The sequence below is a fragment of the Gymnoscopelus microlampas genome (genome assembly GCF_963454915.1).
Source record: "Gymnoscopelus microlampas genome assembly, chromosome: 16".
Lineage (NCBI taxonomy): Eukaryota > Metazoa > Chordata > Actinopteri > Myctophiformes > Myctophidae > Gymnoscopelus > Gymnoscopelus microlampas.
The window spans coordinates 595,001-612,434 of NC_139953.1; the positions used below are offsets into that span (position 1 = coordinate 595,001).

Consider the following 17,434-nt stretch of genomic DNA (forward strand, 5'->3'; position numbering starts at 1 on the left):
GATTTGGTGAAATTGAAAAACGGGCTTCACAGTTAAGTTCAGATGGTAATGGTCAATGGCTGTGTGCAAAATCAGAGCAATTGCTCCAGCCACTGAGGAGAACCGGGTAGCTTCACGTACTCACATACTCACCTACTCACCACTACAGACAGAGGTTACTAGAATTATAGTAGGATAGTAGGATAGTAGGATATGCTGACATTTTACTTTTTCTCCTTTGTATAGGCTATAGTGTTTTGTATTTGTTTTTGTATATGTATTATTGTTATTCTTTTTATACTACGATGATGAATTTAATTCATAGTACCAGAATGGAAACAAGTCCCCAGGACTTTTTTGTGTAATCCTTAATTTTTGTGTTATCGTTGTTAGCCTTAATGTCTGACTGTACCGTGTGCTGTTTACATTTCTGACTAATAAAATCAATCAATCAATTGACGTGAGTGAACAAAACCTCTCCATGGAGTAAATAAACACCGTAAACAGCACAGATTACATTTACACAAACACACTGGAACGATTTAGAAGCACTTTAAAAGAAAACTAACTAACACTTGTGTAGACCTATGTTGATTTTCTTCTTGTTGGACATGTGTTAGTGACAGGCAGTGGTGGAAAATGTACTACATTTTTTAAGTAAAAGTATCAATACTGCAATGTAGAAATACTCTGTTACAAGTAAAAGTAAGGTATTCAAAATGTACTTGAGTAAAAGTACGAAAGTATGTGAAAGTACACGACGCATTGTGAGTTTGCAGATCGTCTATTTTCAAATGGCCGAAAATTATGTATAGGGCTGAAGTGGATGATGTATGTTTTGTGATAATAATCTAAATCTGCAAAGTAACTAGTAACTAAAGCTGTCAAATAATTGTAGTGAAGTAAAAGTACGATATTTGCCTCTGAGATGTAGTGGAGTAGAAGTAAAAGTACTGAAAATGGGAAAAACTCCAGTAAAGTAAAAAATCCTCAAAAGTGTACTTAAGTACAGTATTTAAGTAAATGTACTTAGCTACTTTACACCACTGGTGGCAGGTTATAATATGGACTTTTCACATCAGTTGCTTTCCCTTGATTGTGTGTGACTGCATTGCTCTTTCAGGATGGCAGACTCCCTATACACCGACCTGGGAGGGACACTGCCCCACAGGTAACATGCATGTACACACACATACTACGCACGCACACACGTGCTGAAGTGTGTAATGCATGTTTTGTAATAATAATCAAAATATACAAAGTAACTAGTAACTAAAGTTTTCAAATAATTGTAGTGGAGTAAAAGTACAATATTTGCCTCTGAGATAGTGGAGTAGAAGTAAAAGTATTGGAAATTGGAAATACCTAAAAATTTAAAAGAAAAGTTTTTCGTCCATGAATAATGATTTCATCAGCCAATGTCTGCTTTTAAGTTAATTAGTCATCAACTAAATTGATCAATCCACTCAATGTTTATGGATGGATATTTGGATGTTTTAAAAAAATATATAGCAGATTTACAAGCTCTAAATGCATCACATCGTGGCATGTTTTGAGCTTGCAGATCTACTATTTTTGCTTTTTTAATTTGAATCCTGAAAAGTAGTCGTTTTGGACTGGACATATGAGGTTTCCACCCGACAACAACTTACATAATGTTTTTTTGTCTTTCTTTGTGATAACAGGTTGGAAGCTTTTCAACAACAAATGCTTCCTGTTCAAAGGACACAAGGAGGACATTAAGGCCAACTGGTCTGGTGCTCAGAGCTTCTGCAGAGAACAACAGGCAGACCTGGCAGTCATTGACAACATATATGAAAATGGTACATTGATCACTGACAGTGCAATAACTTCATTTAAAGCGGCACTATGTCACTTTTTTCTGTATGGTAGAGTATGTTAATACAATATAACTTATACGATTGGGGTGGTTGTATTTTGTCTGCCTGCTATTCTACTGAGACATTTAGATTGTGTCAAAGGTCATGTCACCTAGACACAGGATCTGACAAAAGGTTTTGACCTGATGGTCAAGAAATGTATGCCCTGAGCAAGCAGGCAGGCTTTAAAAATATCAGCACTTGGGCAGGAAACCAGGTTGAAATCTGGAGTAGAAGAGTAAGTTACTTGTGCAGCTTTAAGTCAATGATTCTCAAACCGGGGTCAGGGTTAGGGCTGGGGCGGTATGTATTTTTATTTTCCGCGGTAATTACGGTACGGTACGGCGGTATGTAACGCCTCATGCACGCGCGCGATGAGGCTCCATCGTTCGCGCGCGCGACATTTTTTTGTAATACCGCAGCCAATTTAAAGAACCGCGGTGTTACCGTTACCGCGCCATTACCGTTACCGCGCCATTACCGTTACCTCGCCGTTACCGCGCCATTACCGTTAGCGCGCCGTCACCGACGGTGGCTTTTGCACCGTCGTCATTATTATTAGTGTGGTTGCCCGAATGGGCAACCAGACTATAGTACTCCTTTGACTTTATTTCTAGATAAACTTTATTTCGGGCCGCTACTCCTCCCACAGTTTATTTTTCCCAATTTAGTGCTATATGTCAAAATGACCGGTCTGACCGGGAATCGTGCACTTGCATAAGGCTAAGACATTGGTTGCATAGTTTAATTGATATTGATTTATTAGTGCATTAAATTTCCCCATCCACTTTAATGGTAAAGTGAAAAAACTCAAATTCAAGTATTTTTTTCTCAGAAACCGTAAGAGCTAGAGTTACAAGACTTTGAGGGAAGGTTCATAGTTTATTGCCAAATTATTGAAACAATTATTACACCATTCGGCCTCATGGTGGCGCTATAATAGCCCACTTTACCTTTTGGCCTATAACTCTTGAACCGTAGGTCGTAAAATCAAAATTTATTTTTCCCTAGATTCCTTGGGTCATTACGCAACTCATATAGCCACGGTCATTTGCGTCTGGATAGATTTTTTGATATTGATTTATTAGTGCATTAAATTTCCCCATTCACTTTAATAGGAATTGCAAAAACTCCCATTCAAGTATTTTTTTCTCGGAAACGGTAAGGGCTACAGTTACAAGACTTGGAGGGGAGGTTAATTATTAAAAAAAGAATCACACCAGTCAACCACATGGTGGCGCTATAACAGCCCACTTTACCTTTTGGCCTATAACCCTTGAACCGTAGGTCGTAAAATCAAAATTTCTTTTCCCCTGGATTCCTTGGGTCATGACGCACTCCCCATATAGGCCACGCCCATTTCCGTCTGGATACATTTTCCGCCATTTTGAATTTTCTTCAAAACACACTTTTAGCTCCTCCTCCCAAATACTTTTTCCAAATTGCACAAAAATCGGTACACATTATCTCTGTGCCCATGCGGTAAACATATCCAAACGGCATTTTCATAGTCCTTACCGTTCTTCCGTAAATGGCTTCCAAAGTTAGTGGGAGGGACCCGTTTTACCAAAAATGCCAGAAATCACGAACGAAACGTCCGGTCAATCCCAAATTTGAATCACATGTCGAGGGTGGTTTACTGAACAAATTCCCAAAAGCATTTCCACTTTGACCCATAGGGGACGCCACAAATGCACAAAATGTAACCGTTTGACGTAAACACATTATTTCGGCCGAAAGGGCCTACTCTGTGTGGAATTTGCATGTTCTCCCCGTGTCTCCTAGGGTAGTTAATACCCTCACAAAAACATGTAGTAATCCTGGTCGCTATACCGCCTCCCCCATGACAGCCGGGGCGCCTGATGGAGGGGAAGGGTACTGGTTGAAATAACGTGTTACTTCCTTCCACGCGCTACGTCCAACCAGGGAAACTCCCCCCTGTCAGGTGACAAGAAGGTCAGTTGGCTCTCATGCACTGAAGCAAGCATGAGCTCGGCCCTGGCCTCCCTGGCTGTGGGGGACTGGTGTAGCGCTGGTGTAGGGCTGGTGTAGCGCCCAGGATCACTTAGGAAATTGGCACCGGGTGAAAAAATGGGTTACAAAAATCGCGGGATAAAAATTATAAGAAAAAAAAAAAAAACATTATTTCGGGGTGGATCGATCCTCTCAAAATGAAACGCAAGTGATCTCATGAGTGACGTGACAATGTAATTGGCGCAGCCTCCGACAGTATTCCTCCCAGCGTATTCCTCGAGTCCCGGCGGCCGCAGCCCGCGACCGGCGTCGGCGCAACCACACTTTGCAATTGCCCTGAATTGCGACGCGTCTAGTTATTACTTGCGCCAGTGAAGCAGCGCAAGTACTGTATTCAGGGCCGTCATGTCGAAAGGAGTACACAACATAGTATATACATATACATATGTATATATATATATATATATATGTATGTATATATATACATATACATATGTATATACATATATATATATGTATATACATATATATATGTATATACATATGTATATATATATATGTGTATATATACACATATGTACATATGTATTTACATATGTACATATATACATATGTGTATATATATACACATATGTACATATATACATATGTGTATATGTATACACATATGTACATATATACATATGTATGTATGTATGTATGTATATATGTACATATGTATATATATACACACATATGTATATATGTACATATGTACATATATGTACACATGTATATATGTACATATGTACATATATACATATGTATAATTATTATATAATTATTATACAATATATATAGTCTCATCCGGCGGCATCCTAGTATTTTATAGGCACTATGCACATATGTCAAGTGAAGTCCAGCCAATCAAATTGAGCTCAGGCACTGGCATGAACAAATAGGCATAGGGACTATTGATGACATCACTATTATGTCATGAATACAAAGACCGGTATATATGTACATATGTATATATATACACATGTATATATGTATATATACTAGAAGTTCGGGCCGCTACGCGGCCCGAATGTCTAGCGTGACGCGTCGTTCACTTTGCAGTGCCACCTTACAGGCACCTCACAGTGTGAGAGAGAGTTTTGTGCTCTCCTAAATCCACGGCAGGCTTTGAAAGTACCCACTTCAGAAAGAGGTGACGTGCATCACCTCTCCAATGACCAAAACCCACTTTGTGATTACTCAGACCTGGTATGGCAGACCTGTGGGGAGTGTGCAGTGGTGTACAATGTGAAAAGATAGTTGAAATCGCAGTTGAAATCGCAGGAGATGAAATTAGCAGTTTATTTGTGTAAAGGGTCGTCGGCGTGGGTTGTGTTGAGGATGGAAGCCGTCGAACTGGTGCATCCTACCTATTTATAGGTAGGATGTGATGTCATGCTGTCGTGAGATTACGTCACACTGGCGTGTCTCATCGTGATGTCACGACCGTGATGTCATATGACGTCACACTGGCTACATACATACATACATACTGACAACCGACATGGCGCAGGATTCAAATTGTATATATAGATACATATGATTGGTCAGTCATCGGTCATTATTTCTGGATAATGACCGATGAGCTCTATAACGGACCGCTGTGTAATCAGAGACTCAGAACACCTGCTCATGTCAACCTGTGCTGCTTGGTTATATGCTTTATCCAACATGACAGCCATGTAAACAAACAAACAATGTCATTTACAACTAAACGTTGCTCTCAAGAATGTTTTTGAAAACATTTGAAGTGAGAAATAGACGATGCAATAACCGAGAAGTCATTCTATTTGATCCACTGCGCTTCCTTGTTTATCGTGGCACAACAACGGGGGAATACCAAAACGCTCGCCCCAAAACACAGTCGCCCCGGGGCAAATCCGGCGGTATTACAGGCAAATCGGCAGTAAATAGAATGGGGGGCGAGTGTGTTTTGGGGCGAGTTTTTTTCCATTTCGTCATTTGTTTTTGCGAGGCGAACTTGTCCGCCCAGCCCAATACTTATGGAATACTTTCATTGCCGTAAGCAAGGAAATACTTCGTTTTGTTGTTACTTTTGGGTAAATGTATTTATGTATTTATTAAGTAGCCGTGTAATAAGCTGCGCCTCGGTGGTTAATCGCCCTGTCTGGCTTTAAATTTCAATAATGACTACCTCCCCATGCATTATCCCTTGCATAGTCTCATCCGGCGGCGTCCTAGTATTTTATAGGCACTATGCACATATGTCAAGTGAAGTCCAGCCAATCAAATTGAGCTCAGGCACTGGCATGAACAAATAGGCATAGGGACTATTGATGACATCACTATTATGTCATGAATACAAAGACCGATGCTATATATAGTGTAAAACATATTAATTCACATTAATCTCGTCCATTAATCTAGTCCTTAATAAGACATTCTTGAAAATTGAATTGAAGTTTTGACTATATTTTAAAAATAACATTGGTTTGTTTACAATCTTTTTTTCAGTTTTTTTTCTCAAGGCGCAAGTTAGCAATTGACAGATTGCAGTCTTGTTATTATTATCATCACCTATGCTGCTGCATTGTTTGAAGTAAGCCGAAAAAAAATAAGTTTTGCTCTTAAGCAGTGGTGGAAAAAGTACTCAAATCTTGTACTTAAGTAAAAGTATCAATACTGAAATATGAAAATACTCAGTAACAAGTAAAAGAGAGAAATACCTGGATGATGTTTTCTCTCATCTCTCGTAGTTAACCAGTCTGCGTGGCCGACTGGCCGTGGCATCATTCCTAATGTTTATATTCCATGACGTTAGCGTAATCCGTCAAAGATTATTGGAAAGCCGTATCTCAGATAAAAACTATTAGGATTAAGTAAAGTAGGGAATCTATCCCCGTTTGTTATGAAAGTGAGAGAGATGAAGAGACAGATGAAGCAGGGACCCCTTAGCTGAGAGAGAGATGAAGCAGGGACCCCTTAGCTGAGAGACCGATGAAGCAGGGACCCCTTAGCTGAGAGAGACAGACGAAGCAGGGACCCCTTAGCTGAGAGAGAGATGAAGCAGGGACCCCTTAGCTGAGAGAGACAGATGAAGCAGGGACCCCCTTCAAATATTTCCAAATAGCCGATGTGACATTTGGTTTAGGAATTAAATTCACTGTATCAACAACAGCATCCGCACTTTCTTTAATCGCAATGTCTTTTTGAGGAGTGGGCCAATCCACACATGTCCGTTCGCCTCCGTTCCGCGTCCGTTCCGTTCGCCGGAAGTCCCATCCACTCCCATGTTAAAAAAAAGGAACAGTACGGTCCCGTTTTTTTTAACATGGGAGTGGATGGGACTTCGGGCGAACGGAACGGACGCGGAACGGAGGCAAACGGGCATGTGTGGATTTACCCAATGAAAAATAGCGTTAGTAGATTGGGGTCAGCTGTGGCCAATGGACCATACCACATAAAATGGGTGTTTTTCGCTAAGTAGTAAGTACTTGAAAATAATGTAACTCAAACAGCTTGTGCTTACTTTTTATATATCTGTGTTGTGTGGGTAGACTATATACAGTGGTGAAAGTGGTTGACATTTCTTGCCGGAACTGACACGGGTCCCGTGCGCGCGCGCGAAGCGCGCGCGCGCGATTTTTTTGCGGTTTCGGGTCGAAAAATGTGCGGGTTTGGGTGGGTTTTGGTACTTTTTTTCCTTTACTTTATTTCGGTTTTAGGTTTAGGGTTAGGGTTAGGTTAGGGTTACTTTATTTAATTCTCGTTCTCATAAATAAATCCTGTCCCTGGGCCCACCCATGGCTGCACCCCTGATACACATGATGAAAACAGAGCTATATTGCCCAACTTGACCATACTGTACAATATGTACATTTTCAAAAAGCCAAAGTTTAAATGGGGCTGAAGCGGTTTATGTATGTTTTGTCATAATAATTAAAATCCACAAAGTAACTAGTAGTATTAAACTAAAGTTTTCAAATAATTGAGGTGGAGTAAAAGTATAATATTTGCCTATGAGATGTATTGGAATAGAAATAAAAATATTGCAAATTGGAAATACTCCAGTCAAGTAAAATTACCTTAAAATTATACTGAAGTACAGTATTTGAGTACATGTACTTAGTTACTTTCCACCACTATCAGCATTAGATAAGATGAATTACTCACCTTCTGAAAAGATGAAAGAAAACACACTTTTGTTCCATAGCCCCACATTGTCTTGGTTTCAGAGATCATGGTTGTAAATATGTCGAACTTTTGCCACAAAGTATTTATATTCCATAATGTCCCATGACCCACGTCCGTGTTTACATTTTTTGACGATGCACGTTAGTGTGGAGCTGTGTTCCGTGAGCAGAAAGCTGTCAAGTGGCCTCCAGAAAATAAATCTGGTTTCCTTTCAAAACGATGTGCATTTCAGAATAAGAGTTTTTTTAAAACTCTATCCTTGTTTTGTTACAATTCAACACACGTTTTATTTTGAAATCATACTACTGGAAGTAGAAGTACCCAGGTAGCCTAGTTGAAACTACTTAACTTCACGCGAAAGCAACAGTTTATGCGGAACGGGGGGAGAAAAAAAAAAGAAGTCAGGGGAAATCACGGATCTGTGAGAGTGTCCCGTCGTACGCACAAATTAATGAATGGTTGTGACGCCCTGTATGTTAATCTGACGTTAGTAGATTGTTTTATTCTTGAACATGGCCATGGGTCTCCTGGCAGGTTATTTAATATGGGATTTTCACAGCTGCCTTTGACTTTTTCTTAACGGAACGGCGTTCCGGGACCGAATCTTTTACCGGAACGCCGTTCCGGACCGTTCCGGCCCACTTTCACCCCTGACTATATATATATTAAATTAACAATTTCTGTAATACTAAAGCCAAGAAATAATTAATTATCAGGCACACACACAAAAGCAAACCCTCTGACTCCTGTCGACCCCCGGGGTGCCTCCACCCTCTTATCAGGGGTTGTATAGCTCATCTTTCTGCAGCAAAAGTGCAACACTTTGGGCTGTCGCAGTGTCGCTGAGCTTGTAGATCTGCTCGTTTATATGTGTCCTTTCCTACTTGCCACAAGGCAATGTTAAAGAGCCGACCAACCCCGCCCCCGACACGACCCCGGCCGACACCAGTCACACCACAGCAGGCTGGAATAGACATGTCATGATATAAAATATAAAAAAAATAATATACATTTTTTTTTTTAAATATAAATTTTTTTTAATCGCGGTAATGAACCTGACGTGCGGTGCGGTATACCGTACCGCGGTATGGCGGTATTGCGGATACCGCACCCAGCCCTAGTCAGGGTGCCTTCTCACCGTCCCTCCCAGGGGTCCTTGGGAGGGGTTCCAGTAGCCTGGTAAAGCCCCTCCCTCCGGAAAATCTCATTTCCATTTGATTTCAGGAAGGAGTCTGGCATGAGAACGTGTGTGTGTTTTTAGACTGTGCGCTGGAATTGGGCGTGAGTAATACCATTGACTGACAACCCCTTCAGCCAATCAGCAGTTTTTCCCCTTCAGCCAATCAGCAGTGCATTTTTACCACCTCCAGATTAATGTGACGCAACAGGACTTTTGACACGGCCATGCCCAAAATAGGTTGCCTTATTCGGATACATGCGTGTCACTTTTAAATAGGCCCCTGCCGGTTTTCTGAATTTGTATTTTTAAATAGGCTCTGTCATGATTAATTGACCACATAGATGAAGTCAAACAACTAAATTCTATCCAAACGATATCTTAAAAGTAAATTCCGTGCCTCTAAAAAGAAGTTTGAGAGCGTTTTAAAGTTTTAAAACCAAAAGTAAAAACGCACAGAAAACAATGGCTGCCGTTCCATTTTGGTCGGCTGCACTCGGGTTCACTCGAACTCGCCACCTGATTGGCCAACTTTCGCTGTCAATCACAGATTAGAGGTGCTCCGATTAATTCCGATCCGATACGGCACATAATAGAATAGTCTCTATACCATTGTTTCTCAAAGTGGGGTCCGGGGACCCCCAGGGGTACTTGAGGGGGTTCCAGGGGGTCCCCAGCTAAATGATGGATAGGAACCAAATGGACCGTTATGGGTCTGTATTTCTGAAAGCGTACACATGGAACCAAATGGATTTGGTTCCATTTGTACACTCTCAGAGTTAAATTAACATTGATTTTACAATATAAATTGGGGTCCCAGAGATAGAGATGCCATTAAATGGGGTCCGCAGCCTAATGCATGTCAAACTGGGGGTCCTTGAAATTAAAATGGTTGAGAATCACTGCTAGAGCCGTAAAAATCTTCTCTTATGGGGATCCCTGATTATCTTTTCAAATGGGGGTCCGCGGGCTAATAAGTGTCAATTTGGGGGTCCTTGACATGAAAAAGTTTGAAACCTCATAGAGCTTGTAGATCTACTTTTGATGCTTTTGTGTGACGCTGTAGGATGATGAAGATAAGAAGGGCATTCATTTACACCACTGCGAGAGAGAGGCTCGTCGCTCGCGTCGCAAAAGCCAGTGTTGTTAATTCAGCCAAAATCATTTGAATTTCAAATCGTATTGTTTGATGGGCTGGTGATATAACTTAACAGTCACAAGGTATTTATAAACATACTTGTGTAGATGACGGTGACGGAGAATTTTAATGAAGTCTGGATCAGGACGCGCTACGCACTTGATTGATTGATTGATTGATTGATTGATGTACTTTATTTAGTAAGACGAGAACAGTACATGACAGTACATAACAGTGCATGGAAGTACAAATTCACAATACAAGGTCTACTAAACTGGATAGCTCATTAAGCACTTAGCTTGTTTAAGATGAGATCCCCATGCACACAAATCATGATGACATATAAGAGACAGACAGATATACACAATACTATACAGAATGTCATACAATCAGTTTACAGGTTACTGGTATGAAGAGTGAAAAATATGTACAAAAGAAGAAAGAGAGGGGGGGGGGTAGGGGGTAGGTTAGGTTAGGACATGGGGTAGGTTAGGACTTGGACAGGGGCCATTTTTGAATTGCAGCCTCCTGAAGGTGTATCTTAAGGGCATTTTTGAAAGTGAGTAGGGTTTTACACTCCTTTACTCCTTTTGGTAGGGCATTCCACATTTTTGATGAATAGCATGAGAACGAGTTCATTCCCTTTGTTGAGCCAAATCTGGGTTGAACATGGTTTGTGGAGCTGGACCATGGACTTGATTAACATTTTGGAAGTATTTTGACAAATACAGGGGGATCCCAATGTTGTGGTGTATCTTGAAGACCAGGCCCATAGCAAGTTGCTGTACTCTGTCCTCAACCCTAAGCCATCCAATCCTAGCAAAATGAGCATGGGTTAGATGGGTTTTGTGATTGAGGCCAAGAAGTAGCCTTACAACTTTGTTTTGGGATGTTTGGAGCCTTGTTTTTAAGGCATTTGTGCCTTTTAAGGACTTCTGTGTTGCTTGCACGGAGAATGTGTCAGCCCGAACAACATGTACGGACTGACACACTCTTTTTTTAGCTGATATCGGGCCGATATCGGATCTGTTAATTGGATTGCTAAGGACGCTGATAGGCTCGTCCACTTGGTGGACGGCGACGAAAAGCCAAACAAGCCCTCATGCCAGACTCCATCCTGAAATCAAATGGAATTGAGATTTTCCGGAGAGAGGGGCTTTACCAGGCTAGGGTTCCAGGGGGTCCCAAGCTAAATGAGATAATATAGGTCCTATCAAAAGCGGCCAAATACCTTTTTAATTTGAGGGTGCACTGATATAAGTTGTGGCATCAGTTTACAGTATGTTTTATCTATGCCAGAATTTTGGGTCCGGTGCTGATCCTGATTATGGAGAGTCCTACACCAGTAATTACCCATGTTTTGCCCCATATTCTGTAAAAAAAAAAAAAAAGAAATTTTAAGAGGGGGAAAAAATTTAGATTACATTACATTTTCTATAAATATAGACAAATAATGGCTGCTATATGCCAGCCCGGCAGTTGGGCTCAGGTACATGTTTTAATCAATGTTCTCCTGTAGACTTTGTGTCCAGCTATCTCAGGGACCTGGGGCTGCCAGCATGGATTGGTCTGTCAGATGTCCTGGTGGAGAGACGTTATGTGTGGAGTGATGGAGTCAGCCCACTGCTGTTCACCAACTGGAACCGGAATGAACCCAACAATAAGCGAGGGACGGTGAGAATCCTACTGGCTCTTATTGTCTCCACTAGACCGAAAGGCACCCACTCCGTCCGTCCGTCCGTCCGTCCGTCCGTCCGTCCGTCCGTGGATGCCAATTCATAACCTCTGCCCCACATTTTTCACATGAGCCTGTTATAGCGCCACCAGGACACCGCTTTTTGCTAAACTCATTTTTTGACAGCACTCCTACAGATTTTGTCCAAACATCACGCAAATCGGTACACAGTATGTCTATAGTCATTAAACAAAAAGACTCTTTCAAATGTTTAATATTCCATCCTGATTGGCTAAGAATGGCTTACAAAATTTGCAGGATTGGTCAGTTTTGAACAAGATGCCTCAAATCATCAGCATGCAATTTCCGTGAAATGTTACACACACATTCTCACTAGACCGATCTGTGTTTTATAGCTCCACCAGGAGGCCGACTTATGTGAAACATATGTTTTGGATATTACTCCATTTTATCAAAATATCACGCAAATTGGTACACATGATCTCTATAGTCATTGTGATGAAAACAAATCTGTTTGATTTTTCATATTCCATCCTGATTGGCTAAGATTGACATCTAAAGTTTGCAGGAGAGGTCCGTTTTGAACAAAACGATGCAAATCATGAACACAGCGTCCGATTGCGGTGAAACTTTGTATGCACATTCACACTACGTTGAGGAACAAATGCCACCCTTTCAACATTGCCCTATTATAGCGCCACCAGGAGGCCGATTTTTGCAAAACAATTTGTTTCATATTTCTCCTCCAAACATCACGCAAATCGGTACCCATGATCTCTTTAGTCAAGTCATCAAGACGGATCCATCCAATCCGTCCGATTTTTTACATCCCAGCCAGATTGGCGAATTCCGAACATTGCTGGCCCACACTAACCTACCTGACCTGGCGGAGACCTGTGCTCCGAGAAGCACTTTTTCTAGTTGGATACTGCAGTGGTTCTCAAAGTGGGGTCCGGGGACCCTCAGGGGATATTGAGGGGGTTCCAGAGGTCCCCAGCAAAATTAGTTAATGTAGTATACAAATCAGTTACCTTATAGGGGCGGCAGTGGTTCAGGGGTGAGAGACAGCGAGATCCCAAAGTGGCGGTGGCGGGCGCCATGGCGGCCGCCGTTTCCGCCAGATCCTCCGCCCAAAGCGCCACGACCGCCAGTCGCGGTGGCGGCTGCCCTGGTGCCCGCGGCGCACGCCGCGGGCACCAGGGCAGCCGCCACAACCGCCTTGGCATCGCCAGGCCTCCGCCGCACCCGCCAGATCCTCCTCCGCCACAACCGCCGTGGCATCGCCGTGCCTCCGCCACGAGCGCCAAGCCTCCCGCCACGAGCGCCACCTCCCGCCACGAGCGCCAAGCCTCCGCCACAAGCGCCAAGCCTCCGCCACAAGCGCCAGGCCTCCGCCGCGTCCGCCAGATCATCCGCCATAACCGCCCAAAGCGCCGCGAGCGCCACGGCGGGTCGTGGCATCGCCAGGCCTCCGCCGCGCCCGCCAGATCCTCCCCCGCCCTTCTGGCACGAGTGCCAAGCAAGCCTCTGCCAGCCTCCGCAGCCTCTGGTCCCGACCAGACAGAGCAAGCAGTTTTTCCCGTGCGTAATTACAAACGTGTTCTGCTCTCCCCCCCCCCCTCTACACCGATAACTCTTTGCCCAAAATAGCCGATCTCCAAGCTCACACTCCGCGCATATAGTCAATAAGATGGTTATTATTATTCATATTATTATTAGAATGACAAACAGTGAATGTCTGACGGACAGAAAGCCTTCTCGAATGATGCCCCGTGATAACTCTTTGCCCAAAATAGCCGATCTCCAAGCTCACACTCCGCGCATATAGTCAATAAGATGGTTATTATTATTCATATTATTATTAGAATGACAAACAGTGAATGTCTGACGGACAGAAAGCCTTCTCGAATGATGCCCCGTGATAACTCTTTGCCCAAAATAGCCGATCTCCAAGCTCACACTCCGCGCATATAGTCAATAAGATGGTTATTATTATTCATATTATTATTAGAATGACAAACAGTGAATGTCTGACGGACAGAAAGCCTTCTCGAATGATGCCCCGTGATAACTCTTTGCCCAAAATAGCCGATCTCCAAGCTCACACTCCGCGCATATAGTCAATAAGATGGTTATTATTATTCATATTATTATTAGAATGACAAACAGTGAATGTCTGACGGACAGAAAGCCTTCTCGAATGATGCCCCGTGATAACTCTTTGCCCAAAATAGCCGATCTCCAAGCTCACACTCCGCGCATATAGTCAATAAGATGGTTATTATTCATATTATTATTATAATGACAAACAGTGAATGTCTGACGCCTTCTCGAATGATGCCCCGTTGAAATTATATCAAAACAAATTCATAGTGAGTGTGCTCCAACGGCCTGGGTCGGTCGGTCTGTCTGTCTGTCTGTCTGTCTGTGGGTAAGTCTATCTATCTATCTATCCAGGGTTGTGTTCTAGTTTTTTCTTGAAGGTATACTATGATTATTCCCTGCCTCCCACACGCACGGCATGCGCGCGTCTATAATTAATTAAATGTAAAAAATTATGTGAACATTTTCCGTGCGCTTCGCGCGCGTGTGTGCCCCACACGCAATATGCTTTGTACTGACCTTTTCTTACTGATGTCTGATCACCTGAGCTCAACCACTTCCAAGCTTAGATGCATTTTCAATGCAACAAACTCGGCCAGGCCCACTCAGGCCCAGTTTCACAGTAACACTGAGTAGCCTACACTTACAATATGCTTTGTACTGATTTTCTACTGTTTCTAATGTTAATCACCCTGTAACTCAACCACTTCGGAGCTGCTTTTAGCCTTGGATGCATTTAAAAAATACATATATATTACCATAGAAGTGCAAGGATTGTTATAAATAAATGATGGTTAGGCGTATCAGATATAATAGCAGTGTTAACAGCGAGCCTTCCTGTATCTATTACAGAATTAACTTGGCATTGAAGACACAAACTGTATTGACAAAACTGTGTTTTGCTGTGCTATGACGCGCAATTTGAATACTAATGAAGTACTCAATTCAGTGACCTATTCAATGAAGTGAATGGCAGGTCGTTGAAATGTGTGAATTCCTTCGCCAGTAGCCATTAATTATCACCTCAAGAACAAGCACATGATAAGCCATCACCTCAGAGTTAGACTAGTCAGATGGTCAGACCACACTTTTGCTGTTTGTATTGCTGCGCCCCCCAGCCCAGCCAGCAGCCACTCCTGGGTGCAGCGTATCAGATGCGTATCAACGTATCAGATACGCTGTTTTGAACAGTTTTTGAAGGTATACGGTGGCGACGGAAAAAAATCTCAAGGTATACGCCGTACACAGCATCTGACGGTAGAACACACCATGTGTAGAGCCTATTACCATATCATCCATAACGTCATTGCCATTATTCATCATTCATCATCAACCATCATGACAACTGCTGCTGCAGCCATTCTTCTCTCTTTTCCAACACCCACCAGAATAACCTTAGATAGATAGATAGATAGATAGATAGATAGATAGATAGATAGACTAAGTCTATCTATCTATCTATCTATCTATCTATCTATCTATCTATCTATCTATCTATCTATCTATCTATCTATGTATCTATCTATCTATCTGTCAATAATTACATTTCTCTCTATGAAGCGATATCAAGCGAAAATAAAACTTCGGATTTGGAGGGTTTTCTGGCTGAGAGCTTGTGTGCGTGCGCTCACCACAGTGATGGAGTGTCTGTCTGTCTGTCTGTCTGTCTGTCTGTCTGTCTGTCTGTCTGTCTGTCCAATCCAAAACAGCGTGTGTGTGTGTGTGTGTGTGTGTGTGTGTGTGTGTGTGTGTGTGTGTGTGTGTGTGTGTGTGTGTGTGTGTCACATTTTTGGTCAATGTTGCAAGATGGATGTAGCTGATAGTAATAATCCAAATATTACTAGATCAATTCTGTTATATTAGTTAGGCACTTGATTAAATCAACACTCAGAAAGCGAGCAGCAGGCATTCATCATGGGAGTATTCAACAGTAGGCTATGTGCATTGATTGCACGGTTGTAGCAGAATTATTACCTTTTTATAAAATATCAGCACTGAATTTGATCATTTTCTTGTTTCTGCAAAACAGGCCTATTGGCCGAAATTGCCGCTGTTCATTTATCCTTACAACATTACATGTCTGATCATTTAGTTAGAACGAGGGAAAGGCTAAATTACACTAAAGCAGTGTTTCTCAACCTTTTTGGTGCCAAGGCACACGCAGAGAGAGAGAGAGAGATTATTGGGCAGGTATAAAGAACCTTAACCATAACAAATATATAAATCTTTGGCCTACAAATATATAAACTTGGGTCAGTGCAATGAATGGATGAGTAAACCTTCCCAGAGTAAAACTTCTTTGTATAAGTATATTTGGTACCCAATATACTTCTAATATCTGATAATAATATCTAATAATCTGATCCTGATAGCATTATTGCGGACGCATGGCTGTTGCCCACTACAGACGAGAACACCAAAACTCTCGCCCCAAAACAGTCACCCCAGGGGAAATCCGGTGATATTCACCTGGTAGGCTATTCCTAAACGTAACCTCATTAAACTATGCCTAAACCTAACCTTATTCCTAAACGTAACCTCAGTAAAACTAATAACATGGCTAACCGTAAACGTATTTCTAACCTTATCCTCAGTAAAACAAATACAGGATTACAAGAACCGCTGGTCCGCGAAAAGAAATAGGGGCGATGGTGTTTTGGGGCGAGTTTTCCAGTCATGTAACTACGCACCATGGCTTGAAGTTGTGCGTGGAAATAAATGACAGAAAATAAGATAATAAATTATAATAAACTATAATAAATTAATGACTGATACCAAATGAAAATATAAACTTTACAGATCATATAAACATTAAAATTATAAGAATTCAAGTAAAATTCAGAAAGATCTGGCCGAATGAAATCTCAACTGCTCTGTTTATTATGCGCCATTGCGCGTGGAAATAAATGACAGAAAATAAGATAATAAATTAAAATAAATTAAAATAAATTCATGACTGATAGCAAATGAAAATATAAACTTTACAGATCATATAAACATTAAAATTATAATAATTCAAGTAAAATTCAGAAAGATCTGGCCGAATGAAATCTCAACTGCTCTGTTTATTATGCGCCATTGCCTGTGGAAATAAATGACAGAAAATAAGATAATAAATTAAAATAAATTGAAATAAATTCATGACTGATAGCAAATGAAAATATAAACTTTACAGATCATATAAACATTAAAATTATAAGAATTCAAGTAAAATTGAGAAATATCTGGCCAAATGAAATCTCAACTGCTCTGTCTGGTCGGGACCGTGGCTTGCCGCTCGTGGTGCCAGAGGC

General features: G+C 41.6%; 1 protein-coding gene across 1 annotated transcript in view; it reads left to right on the forward strand.

Moving 5' to 3' along the window:
• Window positions 1–17,434, forward strand: part of LOC311062482 (macrophage mannose receptor 1-like) — a gene marked incomplete at its 5' end in the record, with an annotated part of 29,185 nt that overhangs the window by 4,408 nt on the left and 7,343 nt on the right. The window contains 3 exons of the mRNA XM_084081538.1: window positions 1,103–1,150; window positions 1,665–1,802; window positions 11,862–12,016. Coding sequence (XP_083937664.1) covers window positions 1,103–1,150; window positions 1,665–1,802; window positions 11,862–12,016 — 341 coding nt within the window. The remainder of the gene's footprint in view (window positions 1–1,102; window positions 1,151–1,664; window positions 1,803–11,861; window positions 12,017–17,434) is intronic.